Genomic DNA, 23,523 nt, shown 5'->3' with positions numbered 1-23,523 from the left:
TGACTCAAGCCTTCTCCTCTCGTAAACATGATATCTTCCACAATGGTACAGAAAAGAGATAAAACAAACTATATACTTCTGAATCATGATTATATAGATGGAATGATATGTGATGCCATCTAGAGCCAACACAAGATTATCACTACAGAATCATGGCCAGTACCCCAAAAATCGGAAAATCAGAACATAATGTTCTTGATAAACAAACTTCCATCATCAAGAGCGTTGACGACTTGGTTCGCGTGGGGAGTTGAACTCTTAAATCCGAGTAACTCACTAGTCACTACTATACACTGCATAATGTTCTTGACTTTTCAAAATAACAACTACAACCAAAGCGAAAAGGCAACAACAAATAATCAACCATTTTCCCATACCATGAACTTCCCACTGGGAAAACGAGTACACTAGAAAACCATATCCAATTTAAAATGGCTTTAACCTCTAGCAAACACGGTATAACCTAATATTCGAAATAACTTAAACTTCCTAGACAAAATTTGTAACTATACCAGAAAAATCTATCTTCTCAAGGCAACTCCTCAGGCCTTGGATGCCTCTAGTTATAATTCCACTGTGATGTTAACCAAAATTTTTGAATTACAGAGCCCCCAAAAGGGCATTTTCAGCAGGAAATACACTGTTTGTCATAGACCAACCTCCAACAATCTTTCCACGCCGTCACGGGATGAATCCCTTGATTGCTGGTTAGATTTTCCTTTAGTCCGCGATTCATGTATAAGCCTCTAGCTGCAAATCCCATTAGCTCGGTTGGATCCACATAGCCTCGGATCCTCGACATTATTCCACCTTCATTGGACAGGCCCATTCTGAAGTATCGTTCAGGTGAATCAGGTTCAGGTGAATCCGACTCTTTCAGATGGTTAGGATTCATCCCTGGTTCAGCGTCACAACTTTCATCTTCAGGAATTACGTAATGGTTCATACCAAGAGATTCCCAATCAATTTGCTGCAAAATTCTTGCAGCGCGTTCTGTGCAACGCCAGGGGTAGTTTTGCGATTGTAGTGATTGCTCAACAGCTAGTCTTTCTACTTGAACCTTCAGTTCCTGTAGTCTATTTCCAATCCTTGAAGATACAGCATCGTACAAGTTTCCTCTTGCTTTGTTGTGGTTTCCTTCCATGAATAAGTCACCTAAATAGATTGGATCACCAATAAGAACAGTTACCTGCGAATCAGGCAAGGAATATGAAAGAGTTGTTAAATGCAAGACCTGAATACATAAATCGAAAATGTACTTTGAACAACAATGTCGTGCAGGAAATGGATGTAATTGGTGGCAATTAGGACAACATAATGTTTATACAAGAGTTCAAAAAATGATACCCCTTAAGCATCAGAAATGCTAATTAATCAGGTAGCAGCCCCTTAGCAAGTCATCAAGTACGTCACTGCACAATTATTTGTAATCTGCATGCAAAGAACTTGCATGCTATTCTAGAAAGGAAATGCAATACAAACTAACAAAATCTCACAAGAAAACTCACAAACACATGGTGGGATGCACAAATGCTCTTTTTCGCACTCGAAATAGGACCCAAAGAAATGATATGATAGACAACTCAAGTGAGTGAGGGAAGGTGAAAATATTTTGTAAGTTTGTTGAGCATTACTCTTCTAGAAAAGATTCACAACAACACACTCATAACATGACAACAGCTTCCTGCAAGAAACTTCAGGTTATGAATGACCATCGAAGTGTTAGCCTAAACTTAAAAATGCCCTAGCATGAGCATTTGCTTGATATGGCTAAAAGAAAAAAAATTTGTGGTTATGAACGTAAACGAACTTTTGCTTTGTTTTTCTTTAAAGATAAAAATCCTGTATCTAGTTTGGAATGTAAATGAAAACATTGCTCCCATTCCCTCTGTATGTTTGAGCATGCGTGCAGGTGTGTCTGGGCTTTGTTATCCTCTTGACGAATTCTTTGCCATGATGACACTAACCCCCACAAATCGAAAACTCATATACTACTAGTGTTCTATAGATTTTTGGTTTTCCGAAAAATTTATTTTCCTATGGCTTGCCCAGAATTTGGGCTAATGAGGAGCATTGTGGTTGAAAGTTCAAACAAAGTTCAAATGCTTATTTTCCCCCCATGGTACTGTCAGGATCTAAGAAATTTATTTCTGGAGCGAATCAAAGAGAGGCAAGGGACTGAGACATGTGAAGCTGAATTTCAGTGTGCAACCGTCTAGGATAAATGGATACGAGAAATCAACTACATACTGTCTTGCCGATCCGTGGAATCTTGGCTCCAATAGGCATGAGATCTTGCATCCCAATATGCACAAATGGAACAACCAGAGGAATATTGTCTGCATCCAGGATCAACCTGTTGAGATTGAAACATGTATTAGAATTCATATTGATTATGACCCAACTGAAAAATAATGATACAAGAGCTAAAATAACAAACAATCATGAAGAGATGCAAATGAAAAAGACAAAGAAACAAAAACACATACAACAGGCTACACGGTAAACTAACTTGGCTTCTTTTTTCCCGCTGTGGGCTGAGCTAAGCTTACTAAACTTATCCCGGCTCATTTTACTCAACATAAGAAAACAGGCTTAATGTGTATCCAGGATCTTAGTGTATGGACCATCTAAAGCACCAGTATCAGTGATTCCTTTCCGAAAGGGAAACATTTTGTTTGGTTTAAGTTTTGAGGGAGGTTTAGAGAAATGAGAGTAATAATTGGAGAGAAAACTTATTGGGACCGTGCGCAGAGAGAGGGGTTGAGTCTAGAGACCCAAAACGAACTCAGTCAAATAGAGGTTTCAGATCATAGAAACTTTTCGCATGCTCACAAGAACAATTACTAATGAGCTTCTCAATCACTAAGTTTCGTCGGGTTTCTCTGTCTGACTCTTTATCAGGATTTCACCCCCAAAAAATTTAGGCCATGTTCCTCATGTTTCCAGATTGCTCCGCATCTTCCCCATTGGAAAACCACAATCTTGAGATTATTTAATTGACAAAATCAGAGTCATACATCTGAAGTTAAATGTCCTCCGGACTATGGCACTGATGATAGAAGTAATTTTTAAAATTTTATCTATTCAACACATTGTGAACGAATGTTCTACACATTCATTGATCATCATGGTTCTCCAGTACCCACATCCCAGCTTTCTATTGCTTTCTTTTGGCGGGAAAAAAATTCAGAAAATGCTCAGGAGAACTCAATCAGAGCAATGATAACTGGAGTACACAAGTACTTACATAAGAGCAGGGCCATGCACTATGCAAGTGGCCTTACTGCACTGGATTATTTTTCCTTCTCCAACTAGTTATTACCAGTATCAGCAAAGTTCACCTTTTAGAACTTTTCCAAGCAGCACTAGCAAGAATGTGTTCTTGTCACACCAAAATACCATATGGAAACTACTTGAGGGACAAACCTCAGTACTGGCTTTATATGGTAGAACAGATTTCGCAAAAGAAATCCTACAGTCACTCCCAAGTTTGAGCTATGGATTACATTACAAGTACCTCATTAGTCAATGTAAAACTAAATGAATCATGTGATAAAATGAATCATGTGATACCAACAAGGAATTGTATAGGTAGAAATTTCAAACCTCCCAACGCCTCTCTTGACAGACGACATCGTTCTCCCACCATCTCTGGAACGACTACCCTCCGGGAATATATGAACCCACCCGCCGTTGTTCAATTTTGAGATAGCCATGTCCATTCCCTGGAGCACGCCAAAGAGATAAAACCACATCCAATATTAATACGATAATGCACAAGAAAACTTAAATTGGCCAATGAAAACGATTGAAATCTAAATTACACAAATGTATATGTTCCAACTAAATTACAAGAGAACCATCTTGTTGTGACATATGCTATGCAACTTGTGCACACTATTATTCAGAGCAAAATTAAAGTTGCTAAACCAAGCAGAAATCACATCATAGTACGCAACAAGAGTAAAATTAAAGTTGCTAAACCAAGCAAAATCACATCATGGTATGCAACAAACCGAAGTCGTACCTTTGAGAAAAGACAAAAGGTGCAGTATCATTAGATCACTCGCAGTATTAATAAGGAAAAATGCAACTGTCATACTCTGAGTCTGATGTGCATTGAGCAGAACCAGCTTCGAGAAACAACATAAAGAAATTGTTTGTTTTCAGCTACTTTTCCTCCAGCAAAAGTTATCACATCAAACTAAACATCATTCACGTCTCCATTTGCCAGGAAGAGAAGTGCGTATGTCATTAGTACAAATTTTGTTCTTTGAAATTTTGACTTCTTTTATTCAAAAGGACATTGTTTTTAAGCTCTCCACTAAGTTATTCTACTAGTTGATGCAGCGCGTAGAAGTTCAATGTTCATGAATGTGCACAACACCTTTCATGCAGAGGCTTGATATTAATATCCTTTAGAATATTTAGTATTCATTCTAATTTTTTTTAGTACAAGTCTATTGGCTGTCTCCTTTTAGCATATTGTCCACAGCAACATTACATTGATTCGTTGAAATATAAAAAGGAGCCATGCCGGATGCCCGACATCCTGACAAGGGTATATAATTCTTGTCCAACATATTTAGTTGGACATTTAGCTGACGAGCCTCTTTTGTAAAATCTATCATGAACTATGCTAAGAACTTCTATACCATGCATAAAATGCTCCAAGGCACCTTGTAAGCATATTAATATCCTTTAGAATATGCCAGGAAACACATTGAGGAGTACGAGTAATATGGTATGCCCATGTCCTTGAGATGGAAATTAGATAAATAGGACACTTAGGCAATGTAGGTTTATGCAACATGGGTTCCCGGTTCCTTCTTTTCTATTTTGTTTGGGTTATTACTTATTAGCCTATAACAAGGAGGCTTTGCCATTGTATTAGTCAAACCTGGACTTTGTAAAATTAGTAGTTGTTAGGCTAGGGCCGTTGCATGCTTCCTCTCTTCTTCCTTGCTCACTATGCTACATTGCCATATCAACTTGGTATTAGAGCATACTTGAGCATACCTTGATTGCCTATTTATACCTTGCTCACTATGCTACATTGAACAATCAAATGGTATAAGTGCACCCCATAGTTCTAAATCACAATATCATAGAACAGCTACACAGTTACTTCGTATGCTACAGTAAGATGTAATACCGGAAAATTACCTTCTGATAAATCCCATCGCCACGAGAAACTGGCAAAACTTTAACAGACCTAAAGAATGCAGATGTCACTGGATTACGGAAACATCTATCAGTTGCACAAAGTGTCCACCTCAATCTATGGGCATCCAATAGAACGCTTGGTGGAAGCAACGAAGCAATGACCAACGGGTCATCCATTGAAGCAACATGATTGCTCACCTACAGTCAGTGTAAAACATTCCATGATCACAATGTGCAAATGAATGCACTGGGACCCAAATTGACAGATCATCGAATGGTAAATTTCGAGAATAACCTAGCTAAGGGAGGAGGAAATAGAAAATTCAGTTGAAAATTGACAATTGCTGCATACCGTTACAAGAGGTTGATTATCCGGTCTATTTAACAGTGCCTGATGTAGTTTTTCTGCACCATATATCTGGATCACTTAGAAAAATTAGCTTCTGCAAATCTTTAAAAAAAAAAAAAAAAAAGCCTCTTGGACTTTTAAGGTTTCAATCCCAGATTCACCTTACCTGGACGCGATTAAGACCATGCATAAAAACATGGCATACATTTCCAAGGATAGGAACAGCTAGAGCTTGTAGCATGCGAGTGATGACAGATTCCTCCTCTTCACCCACGTCCTTACCAACTGCATGCATGTCCATACAAAGAATAAATAAACATTGTACGAATACTCAAGAAACCTTTCAATTTCTAATCTATTGAAAGTTCTTTCTATGAAGTAAGAATTAAGATCCACAAACGAAAACAGCCACTGCATGTTAATACTTTTTGGACCTCAAAATGAAGTTAAGACTTTTTAACTTGACCTTAATTCTCTAACAGAGGAAAACTAATAAGTCCAAATAGATAAAACAGCATGCTTGCACATAAACTACCAAATTGTGGACCGACCAGTAATAAGAATATCTCAGACCTTTCATTCCCTGCTTATATGAACTCAAAGAAATTTTGGTACTGTGGGTATATGCTATTTCCCACATCCGGATACGCCTTCTCCAGGAGCCCCTCCGGCGACCCTCGGCGACCCTCTCCAGGAGGAGCAAGGCTTCCTCCATAATACTCACCTCCTGGAGAGGGTTGTCGGAGCTCCTAGAGAAGGCGTATCCAGATGTGGGATATATCATATACCCACATTAATGTCCCCTTGCGTGCATATACTCATATCGCAAAATGAGTGTGTGCGGGCATAGTCGAATCATGGCGGGAGTCTCGTTCCACGTGGAATGGGTTGCCGGAGGGGCTCTTGGAGAAGGCACATCCGGGTGTGGGGTGTATCACATACCCACAGGTACTTTAAACCTCTCGCTAACAAAATACCATTTTCATCTATTTGAGAAGACTTACAAAGGCACATGCCACATGTTAGTCGGTCTTCTGTTCTCATAGTGGACAAAAATGTATCAGTTCTATGTCACATTGATACTCCAAGCGCCCCATGAAGCGGTCAACACGTAGATGTGTCGAAACTCCCAAATTGACTCGGGTTATTCAAACTTTTGAAAGCCGTGGAAGTTCATCACATTCATTACTTTTCTACAGGATTAACAGTGATACATTCTCATTTTTATTTGCAAAGGTCTAAGAGACCAAAATGTGAGAGAGAAAATTAAAAGTTGGAAGCAATACAAATACTGCCCCTCAAAAAGTATCTTTAGACATCCCAAACAATCCAAAGCGTACATCACTCTGGTGAGTGAAATGGCAATGCATATGGTAGCAGGGTACCTATACGCTGGAGTACACCTACGAATACGTAGATGCAGGAATGATTTTCTTGTAGATGGTAACTTAATAGTGAATCATCATACTTAAGACCCTGTTCGGTTTGGGTTTTGAGGGAAGTTTTTTAGAGTAATGAGTAGAGAGATATAGAAACTAAGATGAACAGAGGGGCAAAGAGCCTAATCTGGATTTCTAGCCTGAAACAACCCTTTTCGGGCCTCATAGGCTTCTATTTCTCGGAGGATCTCATGTTTCTACATTGCACTCAAATCAATCTCCTACAGCCTTAACTTGTTCAAGTCTCAACAAAAGTTCTAACAAAATACCGATATGGTTCGATGCTTCAAGCTCTTGCATTCAAGATTTAACTAGAGTACATGATTTCTCCAATCCCCAAACACAATATTCAGCATTCAATAAACATCGGATTGGTAGGAGCTCAATACAATGGCACAAAAGAACCAAGGATTAACGATACAATTCTTTTTTTGAAGTGCTGAATTCACTCCCTCAAGACAAAAGACAAGTGATGGTAGTTCTTTTGAAGACTCTATTTAAAATATTACCACCAGATTAAGCCACATTTACAGTACTTTTTTTGTACACCTTTACTTTTAGATGTCGTTACTTATAACAAACCAATTTTGTTCCATATTTTGGTAACACGATAATTATTTTAGCATGCCTATGTGGATATGATCATACGTGGATTTTGTGTCTGTGCACGCGTGCTCAGGGCTGATAAATGAACCAAACTGCTCAAGTTTGAGCTCGTGTTCGCTCATTAAAAGCTCGTTTGAGAACGGCCTGTTGCATATAGAACACTTGAACATACTTTTAAAGCTCGTTAAGCTTTCGAACCAAAGCTCGAACAAACTACTGCTCGGCTCGTTCGACTTTTACGATGCATAACAAATTCAAGCTACTCGAGATCAATTCGGGATCGACTCTATTAAATCTCGTTTGCGATCAGCTCATCTCACAAACAAGCTTGAACAATCAACTGTGTGGCTCGTTCGGCTCGTTTTCAACCCCACGCGCACTTTCACTTTCATATACTACTACGTATAACAACTGAAGTCAACAAAAACAAGCTCATGTGTGTATAGTACAAGTTCTTGCCGTCAGAATAACACGGTCTAAGATGAAACCCACTCCTCAAGCAAACGTCTAAATTAGAATTAGAGCATTCATCCGCGAATATTTACACGACATCAAGTATCAAGTATATCTAAAGAGAGCGAATGACGCTCACCTCTCCTCCTACAGAAAGAGGAGGTGGTAGAAGGCAATGAGTCCGTGCGAAAGCTGCGAAACCGCCGGAGCCACCGTTGCAATGTCGACGAGAAATAGCCGTCGGAGAAACTCGGCCGGCGTCGGTGCCGGTCGACGGCGACTCTGAACCGGTCTCTTAGAAGAAGCTGCAGTGACCTAACCTTGTCCTTCCAGAGATCACCTCTTTCAATCCACTCTCCAACCATCGTGACTAATGATAGTCGGGATGTCTAGGGTTCTAGAGAGAGTGAGAGCAATTCCATACAGAGAGAGATGAAGATGGTTTTAATGGTTTGTGCAGAGAGAGAGAGAGCAGCGCAGCGCGAGTGTAGCGCGAGAGAGGAGGAGAAGGGCATTTGGGCTAAATTTCAGTTTCTGCGTCCTTAAACTTTTGCAAATTCCCTTTGGCCCAACTATTTGGCCACTTTTTGGTGCAGTTTTTCCTTCTTGTTTGTTTTCTCTTAATTCTTACCACTCCTTAGTCAAATTTTTACATCAGGTCGTTCTTCTTAACTAGAAAAATTAAGAAAGTAGATATAAAAATATAAACTAAAGTTGCAAAAAAAAGAAGTCTATATAAGACAACAAAAAGACCCAAGTAGTTCATCTTTTCTATCTAGACACCCAAGTCGTCTGTCTTTTTTATATCTAGCTAGACTGACTTTTCCGGTTTTTTTTGTCGTATTATATAGAGTTTTTTCAATTTTGGTCTATGCTTTCTCATACTTTTGGATTTCTCTTGTTGAGAAAAAAGGTGTGATGTAAAAATTTAATCCAAATCTAGTAAGACTTGAGAGAAAATAACAAAAAATACAACAATAAAATACCACTAGAAAATTAGTGCAGAGGGGGGCTGACATTCACTTAGTCTGATTTTGGATACTTAGCCTATTTACTGAACAACAACCATTGTTTTTGTACTGGGGTCATTGTTGATGATCATTATCGTCAATCGATCTTGTAATTAGAGAAAAAAATTTGCTGCCAACAGTGAATTGCATATCTTTTGGGTATATATGGAGAGGCTATCACAAAAAAATTTCTCTTTTCGCTTTTATAGTACAACTAAGAACAATGTCCCTAACAAAATTGATTTTTCAATCAAGGAAAATGTTAACCACCACTCCATGTATATTTAAAAGGTGCATCGAGAATGTGGTTAACAACAGTTGCTTATAATTGAGGACGCCGATTTCTTTTGGATAGTGATGCAAAATGAAAAGATTATATTATTTAAAAAAAGAATATAAAGTTCCTTATTTGTTTTATTTATTTTGTTAGGAATCTTGCAATTATAGAAATAAATTTCTACATTATTTAGTTTTTCAATTTAGTTTATTTAGTTTCCTTTTAAGAATTATTTGATCAAGAAGAATAACTCGATTCTAATTTTGTAGTTTCCTTTTTCTTTATTTCCTAGTGTAGGATTTCTCCTACTATAAATTGAGTTGTAAGCCTTAAGGCTATTCAGTTTTTGATGATTAATGAAATTATAAAAAGTGTTATCTTTTATGCCAACTTTTGAATATTCAGTGTGAATCAACCAATTGTTGTTGTCCCTTTATTTTAGGGTTTTCTCAGACTAAACAGGTTTAAAGAAGAGTTGTCGCGATCTCGTCATCCGATCTCCTTTTTCAACACGCCTCCTTGCATCAGATAGTTTAAAGCGCAGTAGCAGCTGGGAATAAAAAATTAGACTACATAAATATTGATTTGGGAAGTTTGAGGACTCGGTTGGTTTAAATTGATTACGCTGGGGACAAATTTGACAGAAATTAATTACTTCCGGGCATAAAAGTGAATTTTATTAGTCGGGGCATGTTGCAGTCAAGCCACTTTCGTGCTTTAAAATGCGCTTGGTGCGCACGCCACCATTTACCAAACGGATAAGGGAAGGTTCCTAAAATATCATTGGGGTCCCGTTATGGTCACGTGCCAAAGAGAATAAATTAATACTAAAACAAAGACCTAAGATTTTGGCACGTGGCAGACACGTCATGAAGAAAGGCAAGACTACAGCAGAGGTCCAGTGGCCCAGTTCTAGAACAATTTTTGGATTAGAGTTTTTACTAGGGAAAATTTTAAAAAAGTCCCTGAACTTTCTAACAACTTGTAAAAAAATACCTGAACTTTTACTATTAACAAAAAACATCTAAAATTAGGATTCCGTTAGCAATTAAACCCCTGCCGTCCAATTCCGTCAATTTTTAACGGATGGAGCTAACGGAAGGCGTTAACTTTTTATTTTTTTTCACTTTTTACATTCAAAAATTACTTTTAACTCTTTCTTTCTTTTTTTTGGTAAATAAATATGCAATAAAGTTCTTTTTTTTCTTACTATTTATCAAAAATTACTTTAACTCTATATTTTTCTATTTACAAAAATAACTTTAACCACCATCTTTTTTGTTACTTTCAAATTTTACCTTTCCCCTTTTCTCTCTCTCTCCCTCTTTTTTTTTTTTACAACTTTAACCCCACTCCACCAATCAACTGCCAAAGCTCTAGCTCTAATTTTAGAAATTCGAAATTACTCTTTTTTTTTAGCATTCTTGTTTTTTATATTTTTTTACTTCCAAAATTACTTTTAACTCTTTATTTTTAGTAGTCAATAAATATGAAATAAAGTTTTTTTTTCTTACTATTTATCAAAAATTACTTTAACTCTAATCTTTACTATTTATAATAATAACTTTAACCCATTTTTACTATTTATTGCATATTTATTTATGACTAAAAAAAAGAATGAGTTAAAAGTAATTTTTGGAAGTAAAAGTAGTAAAAAAAAGAAAAGGTTAAAAAGAGGAGGTTAAAAGAACTTTTGAATTTCTGAAATTGTGACTAAGGCTTTGGCGGTTGGTTGTGGGGTTAATTGGTGGTGTGGAATCGATTCTAATAAGGGGGGGGGGGGGAAGGTAAAATTTGAAAATAAAAAATAGGGTTAAAGTAATTTTCGATAAATAATAAGAAAAAAAAGAACTTAATTGCATATTTATTTACCAATAAAAAAAGAAAGAGTTAAAAGTAATTTTTGAATGTAAAAAGTAAAAAAATAAAAAGTTAACACCTTCCGTTAGCTCCATCCGTTAAAAATTGGATGGCAGGGGTTTAATTGCTAACGGAATGCTAAGTTTAGGTGTTTTTTTGTTAATAGTGAAAGTCCAAGTATTTTTTTGCAAGTTGTCAGAAAATTCAGGGATTTTTTTGAAATTTTCACTTTTTACTACTACTAGTAGTATTTTGGAAAATCACTTCCCCTCCATTTTAAAAAGTACTACTACACATAAGTAATTAGGCGCTCTTTGAATTGAAAGTAATGTATTATAAGAGAAAGATTTGTCTCGTAAAACGAAAAATAAATTCTTACAAAAATAGAACACTATCATATCATATCTCTTTCATTTCTAGATGATAGTCCACTGTAAATGAGCGTCTTCAAAAATAAGAATCTTGGTGAAACAGAAACTTAATCATATCAAGTCGTGACTACTTTTCAGGAACAACGCGCGATGGAATACACAATTATAGTAGCCGAAATGGTGGATTCCCCTGCTGCATTACAATACCTCGCTCCTGATACAAGAGCAGCTTTGGCGAATAATTTATGTATCATGAACAACATACTTTAATCATTTATGATGATCTTTTCCAACAAGCACAAGCTTATTGCTCATATCTTTTTCGTTCCTAGATGATAGTCCACTGCAAAAGAACATGTAACTTTTAAATAATAAGAATAGTAAAGTACTTTTGTGGACGACACCAAATTAAAATTCTCAAATAGCTCTTTGATTTAGTGTCAGTAAGTTAAAGAATTATGCACAAAAGGATTTTTTATTTTTTTACAAAAATTGCGCATATTTTTGTAGTGGAGTATCCTCTTAAAAATGGAGGGAATAGTTCCCAGAACACAAGAGAAAATAAATTTGGAGCATACCAATGATAATAAAATAAAATAAAAAACCAAAAGGCTCAGGTTTCGGATTTGACATTTCTTTCACCTGGTTCTAGAATTTTCAATTGCCGAAAAATTAACACATCAGCACAACTGTTTATCAAAATTTTAGAAGTATCTGCACGAATATCAACAATTTTGAAATAACAATTGCAATTTCTAACTTATCACAATTCACATCATATAACTAGCGAAAAACCCATGTTGTGCACGGATAAAAGGCAAAAAAAAAAGAAAAAAAAGGCAAGCTTACTCAGTGAAAAATTCTACGGATCGAATAAAGAGTCACATATGCACAAAAACTACGTAATGAACGTATTATCAAAACTAAAGAATATTTTGGTAACTCTAACCTCTAGTCCACAGCCCCCTTAATCCCCGGGCTATCAATCCCACACTCCCAATCCCTCCTATCAAATAGGGCCAGGATTACGTTTGTCATGGACTTCGGGGCCCAAGAGTCTTTCACTTGAAAGGATGCTTTCACCCACAAGGCTGTCATTTCCTTTGCTAACTCCTAAAGATTTTCAACATCAGGATTTACCCTGAGCGGCATTCCCAGATATCTAATTGGATCAACGGCAGGGCATCAAACAAACCACATGCAACAGATATCTAAATGGATCAACGGCTGGGCATCAAACAAACCACATGCAACGCACGTGGGAAAACCACTAGTATACTACACAAAAGCAGGAGTGAAAACAAGCAAAAGCCCAAATTCAGAAATTACAACTTCGAGAACATCATGAGTCATTCAAACCATCAGTATTAGACCCTCAAATAATAGGCGTCATCCACAGCATACCTTGCACAGCATAAGACCGCGAAATCTTTGAATGGCACTATGGCAGCAATATCAACCAGAAGGACAAGATTCTCAAACCAAAAACCAGCAGAGCAGCAGCAAAACAAGTCATTCCATACCAGCAGCAGCAGCAGCAGCAGGCATCAAAATCATACCTCAAGCATTGCTTTACAACAGCAAACAGTAACAGAGAGTTTCAGAATATCAGCACCAGCAGCAGACACCCGCAGAAACATTGAAAACTGAGGCATCCTATATACTCTTTTACATCATAAACCAGTATACTAATACAGACTCAAAACCAGACCCCAATGATAAGTAGCCGCCAAACAAAGGTCAGCAGACAAAACATTCAGAGCTCATGCCTGAATTAACCGGCTTGTAGGTCAGGTGCAATCCAGTTTTGCCATGCTGTCATGGGTCACTTTCGCCATGACTAAAGCTGGATTTTGGCCTCCAAATTTGATAATGCATAAATCATCCAATGAAGCACCACGACTAAATCTTTAACCCAATCCATTGAAAACAAAAGAAACCTTGTTAGCGTGTTTTTTTTCTTTTTTCCTTTTTTTTGATCGACTTGTTAGCATGTTCATAGCAAAAGAGAAACTGTTGGGTCAAACAACAAATGAGTAGTGCATCCTATTCTGCTGCATTTGTTTAACAAAAGTTCCCGTAACAAAGGTGGTAAATAAAAGCAAAACTCGAGCAATTTATACTAATACAAATTGATACCAATTTTTCAACTATCCAACTTGGCCGCATGTATAATGGGCTTGGGAGAGTGAATTAAGTCCATACAGCTATCGTTCTCGATACTTGATCACTCTGGACAGGAGGCATCTAAATTTATAAAGAAAACCCCATCTCGCAACAGCAGTTTCAGTATACAATCTGCCCACGCCAGTTCGAGAAGACGATAGCCACTAAAATGTGTGCCTTGGATTTTGGGAAGACTAGTCCCTGCAAGCCAGAGATGATAATATTAGCCTTCACAGTAATGAAAGAAATTAAAAAACAACAGTAATAGCATCAACACTCCTAAGAGAGAGAGGGGAGGGGTGCTTTGGTTTCACAATCCAAGCAAAGATACAAGCATGAGACCACATTCCCTGCTAAGTGGTCAAAATTGTCCAGTGGCCAAATGCAACCGAAAGAAATGAAGTGAAAACAAAAACAAGCAACGCTAGCACGGTATACACATGGTATACACATTTCCCAATCCACAGCACACAGAATCCAGAAGTGATTCAAACTCCAGTGAAGACTAAAGCTCAGGACAGTAAAACCTACAAAAGAGCTTTTCAACAAATGCAGAACTAATAACCTTGTCGATAGAACCATGGGAAGGCAGGTAATAAGTTGGGAACGGCACTTTTAAAGATAACCATGTGATGGATGGCGATTTTGCGGGATGCGTCTTGGTTGATTCTCCTCGCTGGATCTGGTCCGTGCTGATCTTCTCTCTTTTCTCTGGTACGCGATCTCCCTTCTCTCCTTTTGTTGTGTTCTCCGCTCATGGATTCTGGTATTCTGGTTTCGGATGCTATTATTGGTGGTCCTTTGACTAGCTCTACGTGTGTGGGTGATATTGTGGTTGACCTAGATCTTCATCCCTCTTCTCTATCTACTGCCCCTGTCTGGCCAATGCTTAATTCACCAGTAGAATTGAATTCTGGAGGGGTTCGTAATCCGAGGGTTTCCCCGATTGTGAACCCTCTCCCTTCTGGTAATATTGTAGACTTGTTGGAACAGGTTACGGTTCTTCGTACTGATCATTTGCAGACTTCTCCCACTGGTCGCCAGAATAATGATGGAACTGGTTGGTTGAAACAAATTGTTGGGTCCTCTTGGAGCACTATTGTTTCTGGAGGTGCTGGTGGGTCTACTCCTGGTGCTGTTGCTGAAAGAATGCAGTTTGAGTATATTCCCCCTACAATTTTGAATGATAGGATTGTGGTAACTCCCCCAGTGGAAGTTGAGGAGTTGGGCCACCCCAAATGGCAGAGGTGTATCGTTGGGCATTTTCTGGACAAGAAGCTAACCTTTTCTGCAGTTCGGAATATTGCTATGAGGATATGGGAAAGGCTTGGTATTCGTGAGATTCTTTCTAATGATAAGGGCTTCTTCTTCTTATTCATGTTTGAGGGGGAGAAATTCAGACAGTTGCTGGAGCTTGGTCCATGGCACTTTGGAGATAAACTGCTTATTCTCAAATTGTGGCATCCTCACCTGAAATTGGAAAAGGAGCGGCTATCCAAAATTCCTCTTTGGGTTTACTTTTTTAATGTACCACTGGAAATGTGGACAGGTCCTGGTCTTAGTCACATAGCTTGTTCGGTTGGGCGTCCCTTGTATGCTGATCGATTGACGAAGTCAAGGCATAGGCTAAACTATGCCAAAATCTGTGTGGAGGTGGATTGTTTGTCCCCGCTACCTGAATCTTTTGATTTGAAATATGCTAATGGAGATATGGAGGTGATTAGAATTCAGCACCCATGGAAACCTCAAATTTGTTCTGTGTGCCAAGTTTTTGGTCATAGTGAGGGTACTTGTCCATCTAAAGTGAATGATAAGGAGCAGGGTAATGGAGGTGTGGTTGGAGATCAGGGGAAGGCTGTTCAGGTCAATGGATGGCAGGTGGTGGGTACTCGAAAGGAAAATAGTTCTGGTTTGGGGGGTCTAAGATCCGCCGTATCTCTCCAGGCAGCACAAGTGTCTACAAGTAAACCTATCTCTGGCTTGCAACTTCCTACTGTTGTGTCACCTGTGAATGGGGAAAGCTCTTCTGGTCCAAAATTGATGGCGAGGGTGAATTCTGTCCCTGTTCAAAGTAAGCTGGATGTTCCGGGAAGTGGGAGGCCTCTTGATAAAGGGCGCTCTGGTGTGAAGGCAGTCTCTGAACCTAGTAGATTTGCTGTATTGGATGCCTTAGGGCTTAGTGTTGGGTGTGAATCTAATGAAATGGATGTTTCTCTTCCAGATGAAGCTTCTGATCAAGGTGCGATGTTAACATCTGAAATTGGACTAGATTCTTCTGAAGTTGAGACAGATGTTCCTGTTGAGTCTCAGTCTAAGGTTTCTCCTATTGCAGGTGCTGGTATGAAAGCTAAAGGAAAAGGTGGGGAGAAAGGTCTTCCTAAAGGAAGGGGGGGAAAGAAGAACAATCATTAACATTCAAAATTGCTAGTTGGAACATAAGGGGTTTAAAAAAACCCTTGAAGCAGAAGGAGGTACACTCTCTTATTGTTTATCAGAGATTGGGACTCTGTGGTGTCTTGGAAGCTAAGGTTAGGAAAACTAATCTTCCTGCCATTTGTACTCGATGTTTTCCTTGTTCGTGGAAGTGTTTAGATAATTCTGGTAATAGTGATATAGCTAGAATTGTCTTGGGTTGGGACCTTGTTGCTTGGATGTTTCTTTGGTTTATAGTGCTGACCAGTTGATCTGTGTGCAAGCTACCTGTTTGAGTTCTCGGCGAGTGTTTTATGCTTCTGTTGTCTATGGTGCTAATTCTCTGGTGTGTAGGAGATCCCTATGGTCTGCTATGAGATGTCTTTTTTCTGTTATCGTGACTCTCCTTGGATTCAATTGGGTGACTTTAATGTTGCTCTTAGAAGTTCTGAGAGGATGGGTGATTTTGATAGTTCTGCTGCTGGGGAGTTTAATCAATGTTTGATTGACATTAATATGGAGGAGTTGGCAACCAGAGGAAGTTGGTTCACTTGGTCTAACAAAAGAGGAGTTGGTGGGGGATAATATGAGTAGAATTGATAGGGTCTTGGTTAATGGGGATTGGCTGGATATGTTCCCGGAATCTTAGGCTCTTGCTCATGTGCCTGGTATCTCTGATCACTGCTCTTTGTTGGTTACTGTCTTTGAGGAAGTTGCTTGCAAGAAGCCTTTTCGATTTTTTGATTTTTGGATGAAACATCATCAGTTTAAGGAGCTGGTCCTGAATTCTTGGTTAATCCCTGTAACTGGTTCTCCTATGCTTAGACTTTCTCTGAAACTTAGACGGTTGAAACCTGTCCTAAGGGATCTGAATGCCAATTGCTTTCTAACATCTCAGGTAGGGTTATGGAGGCTAGAACTCAAAATGGAAAATTTGCAGAATCTCTGTTCTTAAAATCTGGGTAATGAGAGTCTTAGGGAGATGGAAAAGGAAGCTGTCAGGGTTTTTATGGAACTAAGTGCAGCTGAGGAGCCTTTCAAAAAACAGAAATCTATGGTTAATTGGCTTGCCCTTGGGGATCAAAATACCAAATTCTTTCACCACAAGGTCAGTTCTAATAGAGCAAGGAACAAAATCTTGAGTATGGTTACTGCTGAAGGTCTTCGATTGGATAAGCCAGAGGAGGTTCGGCATGAAATCATTCAATTCCACAAAGGGTTACTTGGTATTAAGTTCTTACAAAGTCAGGATGCTAGAGCTTCATTACAACAAATCATTCGAAGGAAAGTACCAGTTCATAAGTGTGGGGAGCTAGTGAAACCTGTGTTAGTTGAGGAGATCACAGTTGCTCTCAAAGCTATAAAGGGAGATAAGGCTCCTGGGCCGGATGGATTTAGCTCAAGTTTTTTTCAACAAAATTGGGAGATTGTTGGTCAGGATTTGATTGTAGCTGTCCAACACTTCTTTCATAAAGGTTTTATGCTCAGAGAGTGGAACTCTACCACTCTTACCTTGGTTCCTAAGATCCCAAGCCCTTCTATGGCTAAGGACTTCCGTCCTGTTGCTTGCTGCAATGTGGTTTACAAAGTTATTACAAAAATTCTTGCAAATAGAATGCAGTCTGTTTTGCCTTTGGTTATTGGTCCAACACAATCTGCGTTCATTAAAGGTAGGAGTACAGTTGATAATGTGCTTCTAATGCATGAGTTGATCAGGAACTACCACAGAGATGTTGGATTGCCTAGGTGTGCTATAAAGATAGATCTCATGAAGGCGTAAGATTCGGTAGATTGGAACTTCTTGTTGGATACCATGGATGTTATGGGTTTTCCAAGTTTGTTTATTGGGTGGGTCAAAGTAAGTTTACTTGCGACCTATAGGTGAAAATACCGGCAAGAAAATCTGTTATGAAAACCAAAGACAATGCATTCCAACAGAACTGACCTGTTGTAATCTTACTTGAAAGAACGGAATTCAAAACTGAAGAAAGTAATCGTCATACAAGAAACAATGGTCTTAACCATTAAGGAATGAGGCTCTTTTCAATCAAATACACCACATCAACCATGAGTGGTGTCCCACAGTTTTCATCTCCAACACATCATGAAACTTCTTCCAGGCAGAGGATCTTTACCATTGCTTCTCAAAAGTCAAAACACCTAAGACACACCTAAACCTAGCATGGGGTCTAGCTAGACAAAACCCTTCTGAAACTTCCAGGGTCCATCTGCTTATTATATATTCCAGTAGAAGTCATCAGATGAATTATAGTCTCCACTACTGGAGATTAGCACATTATACTCTGAACTTGGACTTAAGCAAAAGAGATTAAGAGGAATGTTTACACAACAATTGTGTGACAAACAAAATCACTAACCCCCACCCTTGGAACCCTGATTCCAGTACGACCACCAGTTAACTCTCTCTCTCTCTCTCTCTCTCTCTCTCTCTCTCTCTCTCTCTCTCTCTCTCAAGCATTATTACTTTAATATTTTGAACCAACCCCTTACATGAAACTACAAAAGTATGTATGACTCTCTCTCTCTCTCTCTCTCTCTCTCTCTCTCTCTCTCTCTCTCTCTCTCTCAAGCATTATTTACTATAATATTTTGAGGCAACCCCTTACATGAAACTACGAAAGTATGTATGAGTCGATTCCTCCCATGCGTGACTGACGATCCTTATGCCACCACAAGACACAAGTCAATAAAGTTTACCACTTCAGAGATTTTCCAAAGTAATTTAGGCTTGGCAAATGGAAGAAGAGCACATAAGGGATTTGTAATAAGTTTACTAGAGTCTAGAGACCATAGTGCATAATAAGCCAGGATGAGACATAAATAAGCAACATAATCATGCGACATAAAGCAGTCATAGCAGAAAACTAAAGGATAAAAATGTGCTACTCCTAGTCAAGGATTAGAAATCTTACCAATACTTAATCAAGCCGTCCCACCCACAAGTTGCCACTTTACTTTGTTCCAGCGGATGCCACTCACAACCAATGCATACCCCTTCATGACACTTGAGAGTTCTAAAGACTTTGCAACTCTTCCAGTCCCAAAACCAGCACTTACCCTCACCATCTCCCGACATGACAAACCTTCCATCCGGTGAAAAATTCACTTGACAAGCATACCCAGCCACTATGTGCCCCGCAAACCTTTTCTTCTTATTAAGCTGAAATCTCTCCCTAGTGCTGTAGATAAGAATCTGATTGTCCAAACTCTGCGCTGCAAGCCAGTTTGTGTTCGGGTGCAGGGATATTGATGGCATAGAATGCATATGAGGCTCACTAATATACTTTATAACAACAGGTATCCCAAATTCCCATACCCGGAGAGACTTGTCATCACTACTAGTAACAAATCTTCTGTTGTCGTCCACGAAGGTGATCGTATTAACTGCTCCTAAATGCTGATCATATTCTTGGGTAATCTGACCGGTATTCATATCCCACTGAACAATCTTCTTGTCACTCATGCCTGCCAAGAGGATGTTCTGCTTATCCTCATCCGGGTTCAACCTAACCACATAAGGTATCTTCCCGGTTGAGAACGCCGATATCACTTGACCCGTTTCAGTATCCCAGTATTTGATGTTCTTATCGTACCCAGCTGTCAAAAACTTAGTCCCATCATTACAAAACCAGATATCGCGAACTGCCTTGCCATGTCCCATATACGTCCTCATACACTTGCCCGAATTGAACACATCCCAAATCTTCACCTTGGTATCCATCCCCGCAGAGAGAAGCAAATGCCCGTGCTTGGGGAAAAACCTAATTGCGGAAACCCCTTTCGTGTGCCCACTCCACGTGTGCACCAGCCTCTTCGGTATGTACCTATGGTCATCCGTGGCCTTGGCATCCTTAGGATGAGCGATCCACGACCTTCCTTGGTAATCACTCTCCTCCTTCCCGTGGAATGTGCTCTTATCCGCGAAGACCTCACCCTTATCGCGATTATTTCCACTCTTCTCGTCCTCCTTCTTCTTCGCGTACTCCTCCGCGTACTTCTTCTGCTCCTCCGTCAGCTCCCCTTGCAGCCCTTCCTTCTTTCCGGCCCAGGGGCTCTTCCTGTTTTTCAACAGCCACGCGTCCGAGGCAGGGTTCTCAACCTCTGTGACATCCACTTCATCGCCTTGGTTTTCTTCCTCTAGGGTCTCTTTCTTCTTTTCGATCTTCCGCTTCTTTTGCTCGTGTTGGGGGATGTTGTACACCGAGATCCCGCTGGTTTCTTTCATCCTGTCCAAGTCGCCGACGTAATTGTACCCCTCGGAGCCGGACGGGTCAGCCGCGTAGCCGAACTTGTGGAAGGTGTTGTACTGCTCGTCGAAGAGGAAGGGGGCGATGGCGGCGTCCTCGACGAAGCCGAGCTTGTGGTTGCGCATGCCCTGGGCGAGGCCGTCCTTAGCGAAGGGGTGGGAGGGGCCGTAGATGGGGGCCCAGAGCTGGTCGTAGGTGGGGTTGAAGTTGACGACGTGCTGGGTGGGGTCGAGGGGCTTGGTTAGGGCTCTGTTGGCGGCGCCGGCGGCGGTGGTGAGGGCGAGCATGGTGTCGTCGACTTTCGGAGCGGCGGATTTGGAAGGGAGAGTGCGGAGTGGGGAGTCGTCGGAGTCCGTGTCGTGTTCTTCGTAGGACTGTATGAGATCCATGGTGGTTGTTCGAGAATGGGGAAAGAGAGAGAGAGAGAGAGAGAGAGAGAGAGAGAGAGGATTCCTAGGGTTCGTCTGTGCGTAGAAAGCTCGATGATATTTGACTACTGATGCCGATGCGTAGGGAGAGAGAGAGAGAGAGAGAGAGAGGGGTCAATTGGTCAATTCCGTAGGGTGGTTTTGTAAAGTACTTATTTTTTGTTCGTGTTTTGTAGTACTCCATGTTTTAATTTTATTGTCGTTGTTTAGCATTACGGATTAATCACCCATGCCTACGAAAGGAGTCTAAAAAATAAAAAATCAGGACCAATAGATAAAAAGGTTCATGAAAAATAAAAATATATCAAACGTGTCGTTTTATATGAATTTTTTCAATATGTATATTTTTAGACTTTTTCGACTCGTCTCGTCCAGACGAACGTTTAATCCTAAAAATTATGATGAAAAACTAAAAAATAGTTAGAAAAAGTAAAAAAAAAACCAAAATAGTAAGTTATAAACAAATACTACTTTAAGTTTCAAGAACACAACTGTAATTGCGTTGAGGAAAGAAAGAGAGTCGATATGGCGTTCAGAAGGCTCTTCTTCTTTTTAAGTTCAAATTCGGAAAGCTCTTCAAGAATTTTAAGATCTTCACCTCATAGACAGAAATTTTCAAAAGAAAACCCTCCAAAAAAAAATTATAGACAATATTTCTTTTCTGATCGAATCATTCAAAGAAAAAAGGGAATTTACAATACTCCCTCACTTTTGGAAAAGGAAAAAAAAAAAAACACACACAATTAATTCTTGTTTATTGCGAGCTAGTCCTACTTGTTTTAGGAGTTGTCGTTTCTCTTTAAACAAATTAATAATTACAATTTTCTCTTTTTTATTTTTGTATCCTCAAAGACACCATATAAAGAACTATAAAGGAACTTCCCCACAAAACATTAGAAGAAGAGATAGATGAGGAGCCACTGTCCAATTACAAGGAAGAGAATTACATAAAAGTCTAACCATTTTAAACGTATCCATACATTTTTAAACGTGACCATTTTAAACGTGAGACAAAAAAGGTAATTTTGTCAGTGTTCTATTTTAGGGTTCTCATAATATAAATCTTCTCCATCTTGGTTGTGTCCATTATTTTGTGCGAATAGGGTTTCTCTCTCATATCTTGAAGTAGCGAGATTGGCTGCAATCGCCTAACAAAAATCCCAGTGATAGTCATCGTTAGTGCAAAAAGGGTATCGTACAAAATCATCCTGATCGCTATATCGTCTAAGATCGGCCAAAATTTCTGGAGACCTTCGATATCAAAGTTGGACGCTATTTACAGTGCAAGTTACCTATTTCACATAAATCCAACATGTACCGGTCGGTACGGTACGGAATTCAAATCCTTGGTTAAAGCAGCAATCTCATATGTGCTGCTTTGTTAGTGTTGGAAGAGGAAGAGATTTTTAGTATTTGGAAGAGGGAGAGATGTTTAAGACAATGATGGATGAAAGGGTATTTGTATTCCAATAGAACTCAAATGTGTTTGGCTTGGTAAAAAATACTAGAACTACTCCTGTTTGTATTACTCTATGGATGGTTTTATTCTAAAGATACTTCTTACAAGATATTTCTTATAAAGAATTCTAGTTTATACAAAGCCTCTAAAAAAATTAGATATTTTGACAAGGAACTTCTAAGCTACTGTAGATATTAAGATCCCTCTAAAAATATATTCTACATTTGGGTTCATCTCTTGGGTTTGACTTAAGCTTCCAAAATATAATTGATCAAGAACTAAATCATGTTTTTGATCCAACAATGAGTAGCTCTGCGAACCTTAGCTAAAGAGATAGCTCCTACTTCTGCAAAATGTCGAATATGTAGCACCACCGCCCATGAAACCAAAGCTAAGCGAGATGAGTTGTTTGTTGTTAGATTCCACCTCCACTCCTATGAGGCTATGAGATATCATTTTGGGATGGGATCCACACCATTTCAACCAATAAGAATGAGGATAATGTTCACCCTCTTAAGTGGAAGGTGAACAAAACTCAACTCGTATTTACGGTGCAAGTTACATATTTCACACAAATCAAACATGTACCGATCGATACGGCACAGAATTCAAATCCTTGGCTAAAGCAAGAATCTCATATGTGCTGCTTTGTTAGTGTTGGAAGAGGAGGAGATTTTTAGTATTTGGAAGAGGGAGAAATGTTCAAGACAATGATGGATGAAAGGGTATTTGTATTACAATAGAACTCAAATGTGTTTGGCTTGATAAAAAATGACTAGAAGTCACTCCCATTTGTATTACTCTATATTTCTTATAAAGAATTCTAGTTTATTATACAAAGGCTCTAAAAAATTTAGATATTTTTACAAGGAGCTTCTAAGCTAGATATTAAGATTCCTCTAAAAATATATTCTACATTTGGGCTCATCGATCTCTTGGATTTGACCCGAGCTTCCAAAAATAATTGATCAGAACTAAATCATGTTTTTGATCCAACATTAAGTAGCTCTGTGAACCTTAGCTAAAGAGATAGCTCCTTCTTCTGCAAAATGTCGAATATCTAGAACCACCGCCCATGAAACCAGAGCTAAGCGAGATGGGCTGTTTGTTGTCAGATTCCACCTCCACTCCTATGAGACTCAGCCTCGAAATCACTTCACAAGCAACTCTTATCGCTAGTAGCGCCCCCGAAGGACTCGAGCAGACCTTAACAGATCTAGCAAACCCATCTAACACAATCCCTTTCCAATTCCTTA

General features: G+C 39.1%; 3 protein-coding genes across 4 annotated transcripts; 1 reads left to right on the top strand and 2 right to left on the bottom strand.

Moving 5' to 3' along the window:
* Positions 1-344: 344 nt before the first annotated feature.
* Positions 345-8,528, bottom strand: LOC131333325 (uncharacterized). The gene is made up of 7 exons (XM_058367787.1): positions 8,156-8,528; positions 5,685-5,803; positions 5,522-5,587; positions 5,170-5,367; positions 3,610-3,728; positions 2,251-2,356; positions 345-1,189 (listed from the first exon to the last, which is right to left on the bottom strand). Exons 1-7 carry the CDS (start codon positions 8,379-8,381, stop codon positions 626-628), a joined length of 1,398 nt encoding a protein of 465 aa, XP_058223770.1. The 5' UTR covers positions 8,382-8,528; the 3' UTR covers positions 345-625.
* Positions 8,529-13,550: 5,022 nt separating this feature from the next.
* LOC131332430 (uncharacterized) lies at positions 13,551-20,945 on the bottom strand. Of its 2 annotated transcripts, XM_058366646.1 has the most exons (2): positions 19,046-20,945; positions 13,551-13,901 (listed from the first exon to the last, which is right to left on the bottom strand). In XM_058366646.1, the coding sequence occupies exons 1-2, from the start codon at positions 20,767-20,769 to the stop codon at positions 13,895-13,897; spliced, it is 1,731 nt and encodes a 576-aa protein (XP_058222629.1). In that variant the 5' UTR covers positions 20,770-20,945; the 3' UTR covers positions 13,551-13,894. The 2 variants fall into 2 exon arrangements, with proteins under 2 accessions (XP_058222629.1, XP_058222630.1); XM_058366647.1 differs by lacking the exon at positions 13,551-13,901 and having other exon boundaries at positions 19,042-20,923.
* On the top strand, positions 14,318-16,119 carry LOC131332431 (uncharacterized). Its single transcript, XM_058366648.1, has 2 exons — positions 14,318-14,414; positions 14,545-16,119. The coding sequence occupies exons 1-2, from the start codon at positions 14,333-14,335 to the stop codon at positions 16,110-16,112; spliced, it is 1,650 nt and encodes a 549-aa protein (XP_058222631.1). The 5' UTR covers positions 14,318-14,332; the 3' UTR covers positions 16,113-16,119.
* Positions 20,946-23,523: the final 2,578 nt, after the last annotated feature.

This window comes from Rhododendron vialii, chromosome 7a (genome assembly GCF_030253575.1).
Source record: "Rhododendron vialii isolate Sample 1 chromosome 7a, ASM3025357v1".
Taxonomy (NCBI): domain Eukaryota; kingdom Viridiplantae; phylum Streptophyta; class Magnoliopsida; order Ericales; family Ericaceae; genus Rhododendron; species Rhododendron vialii.
This window is presented reverse-complemented; position numbering and strand designations above follow the sequence as displayed.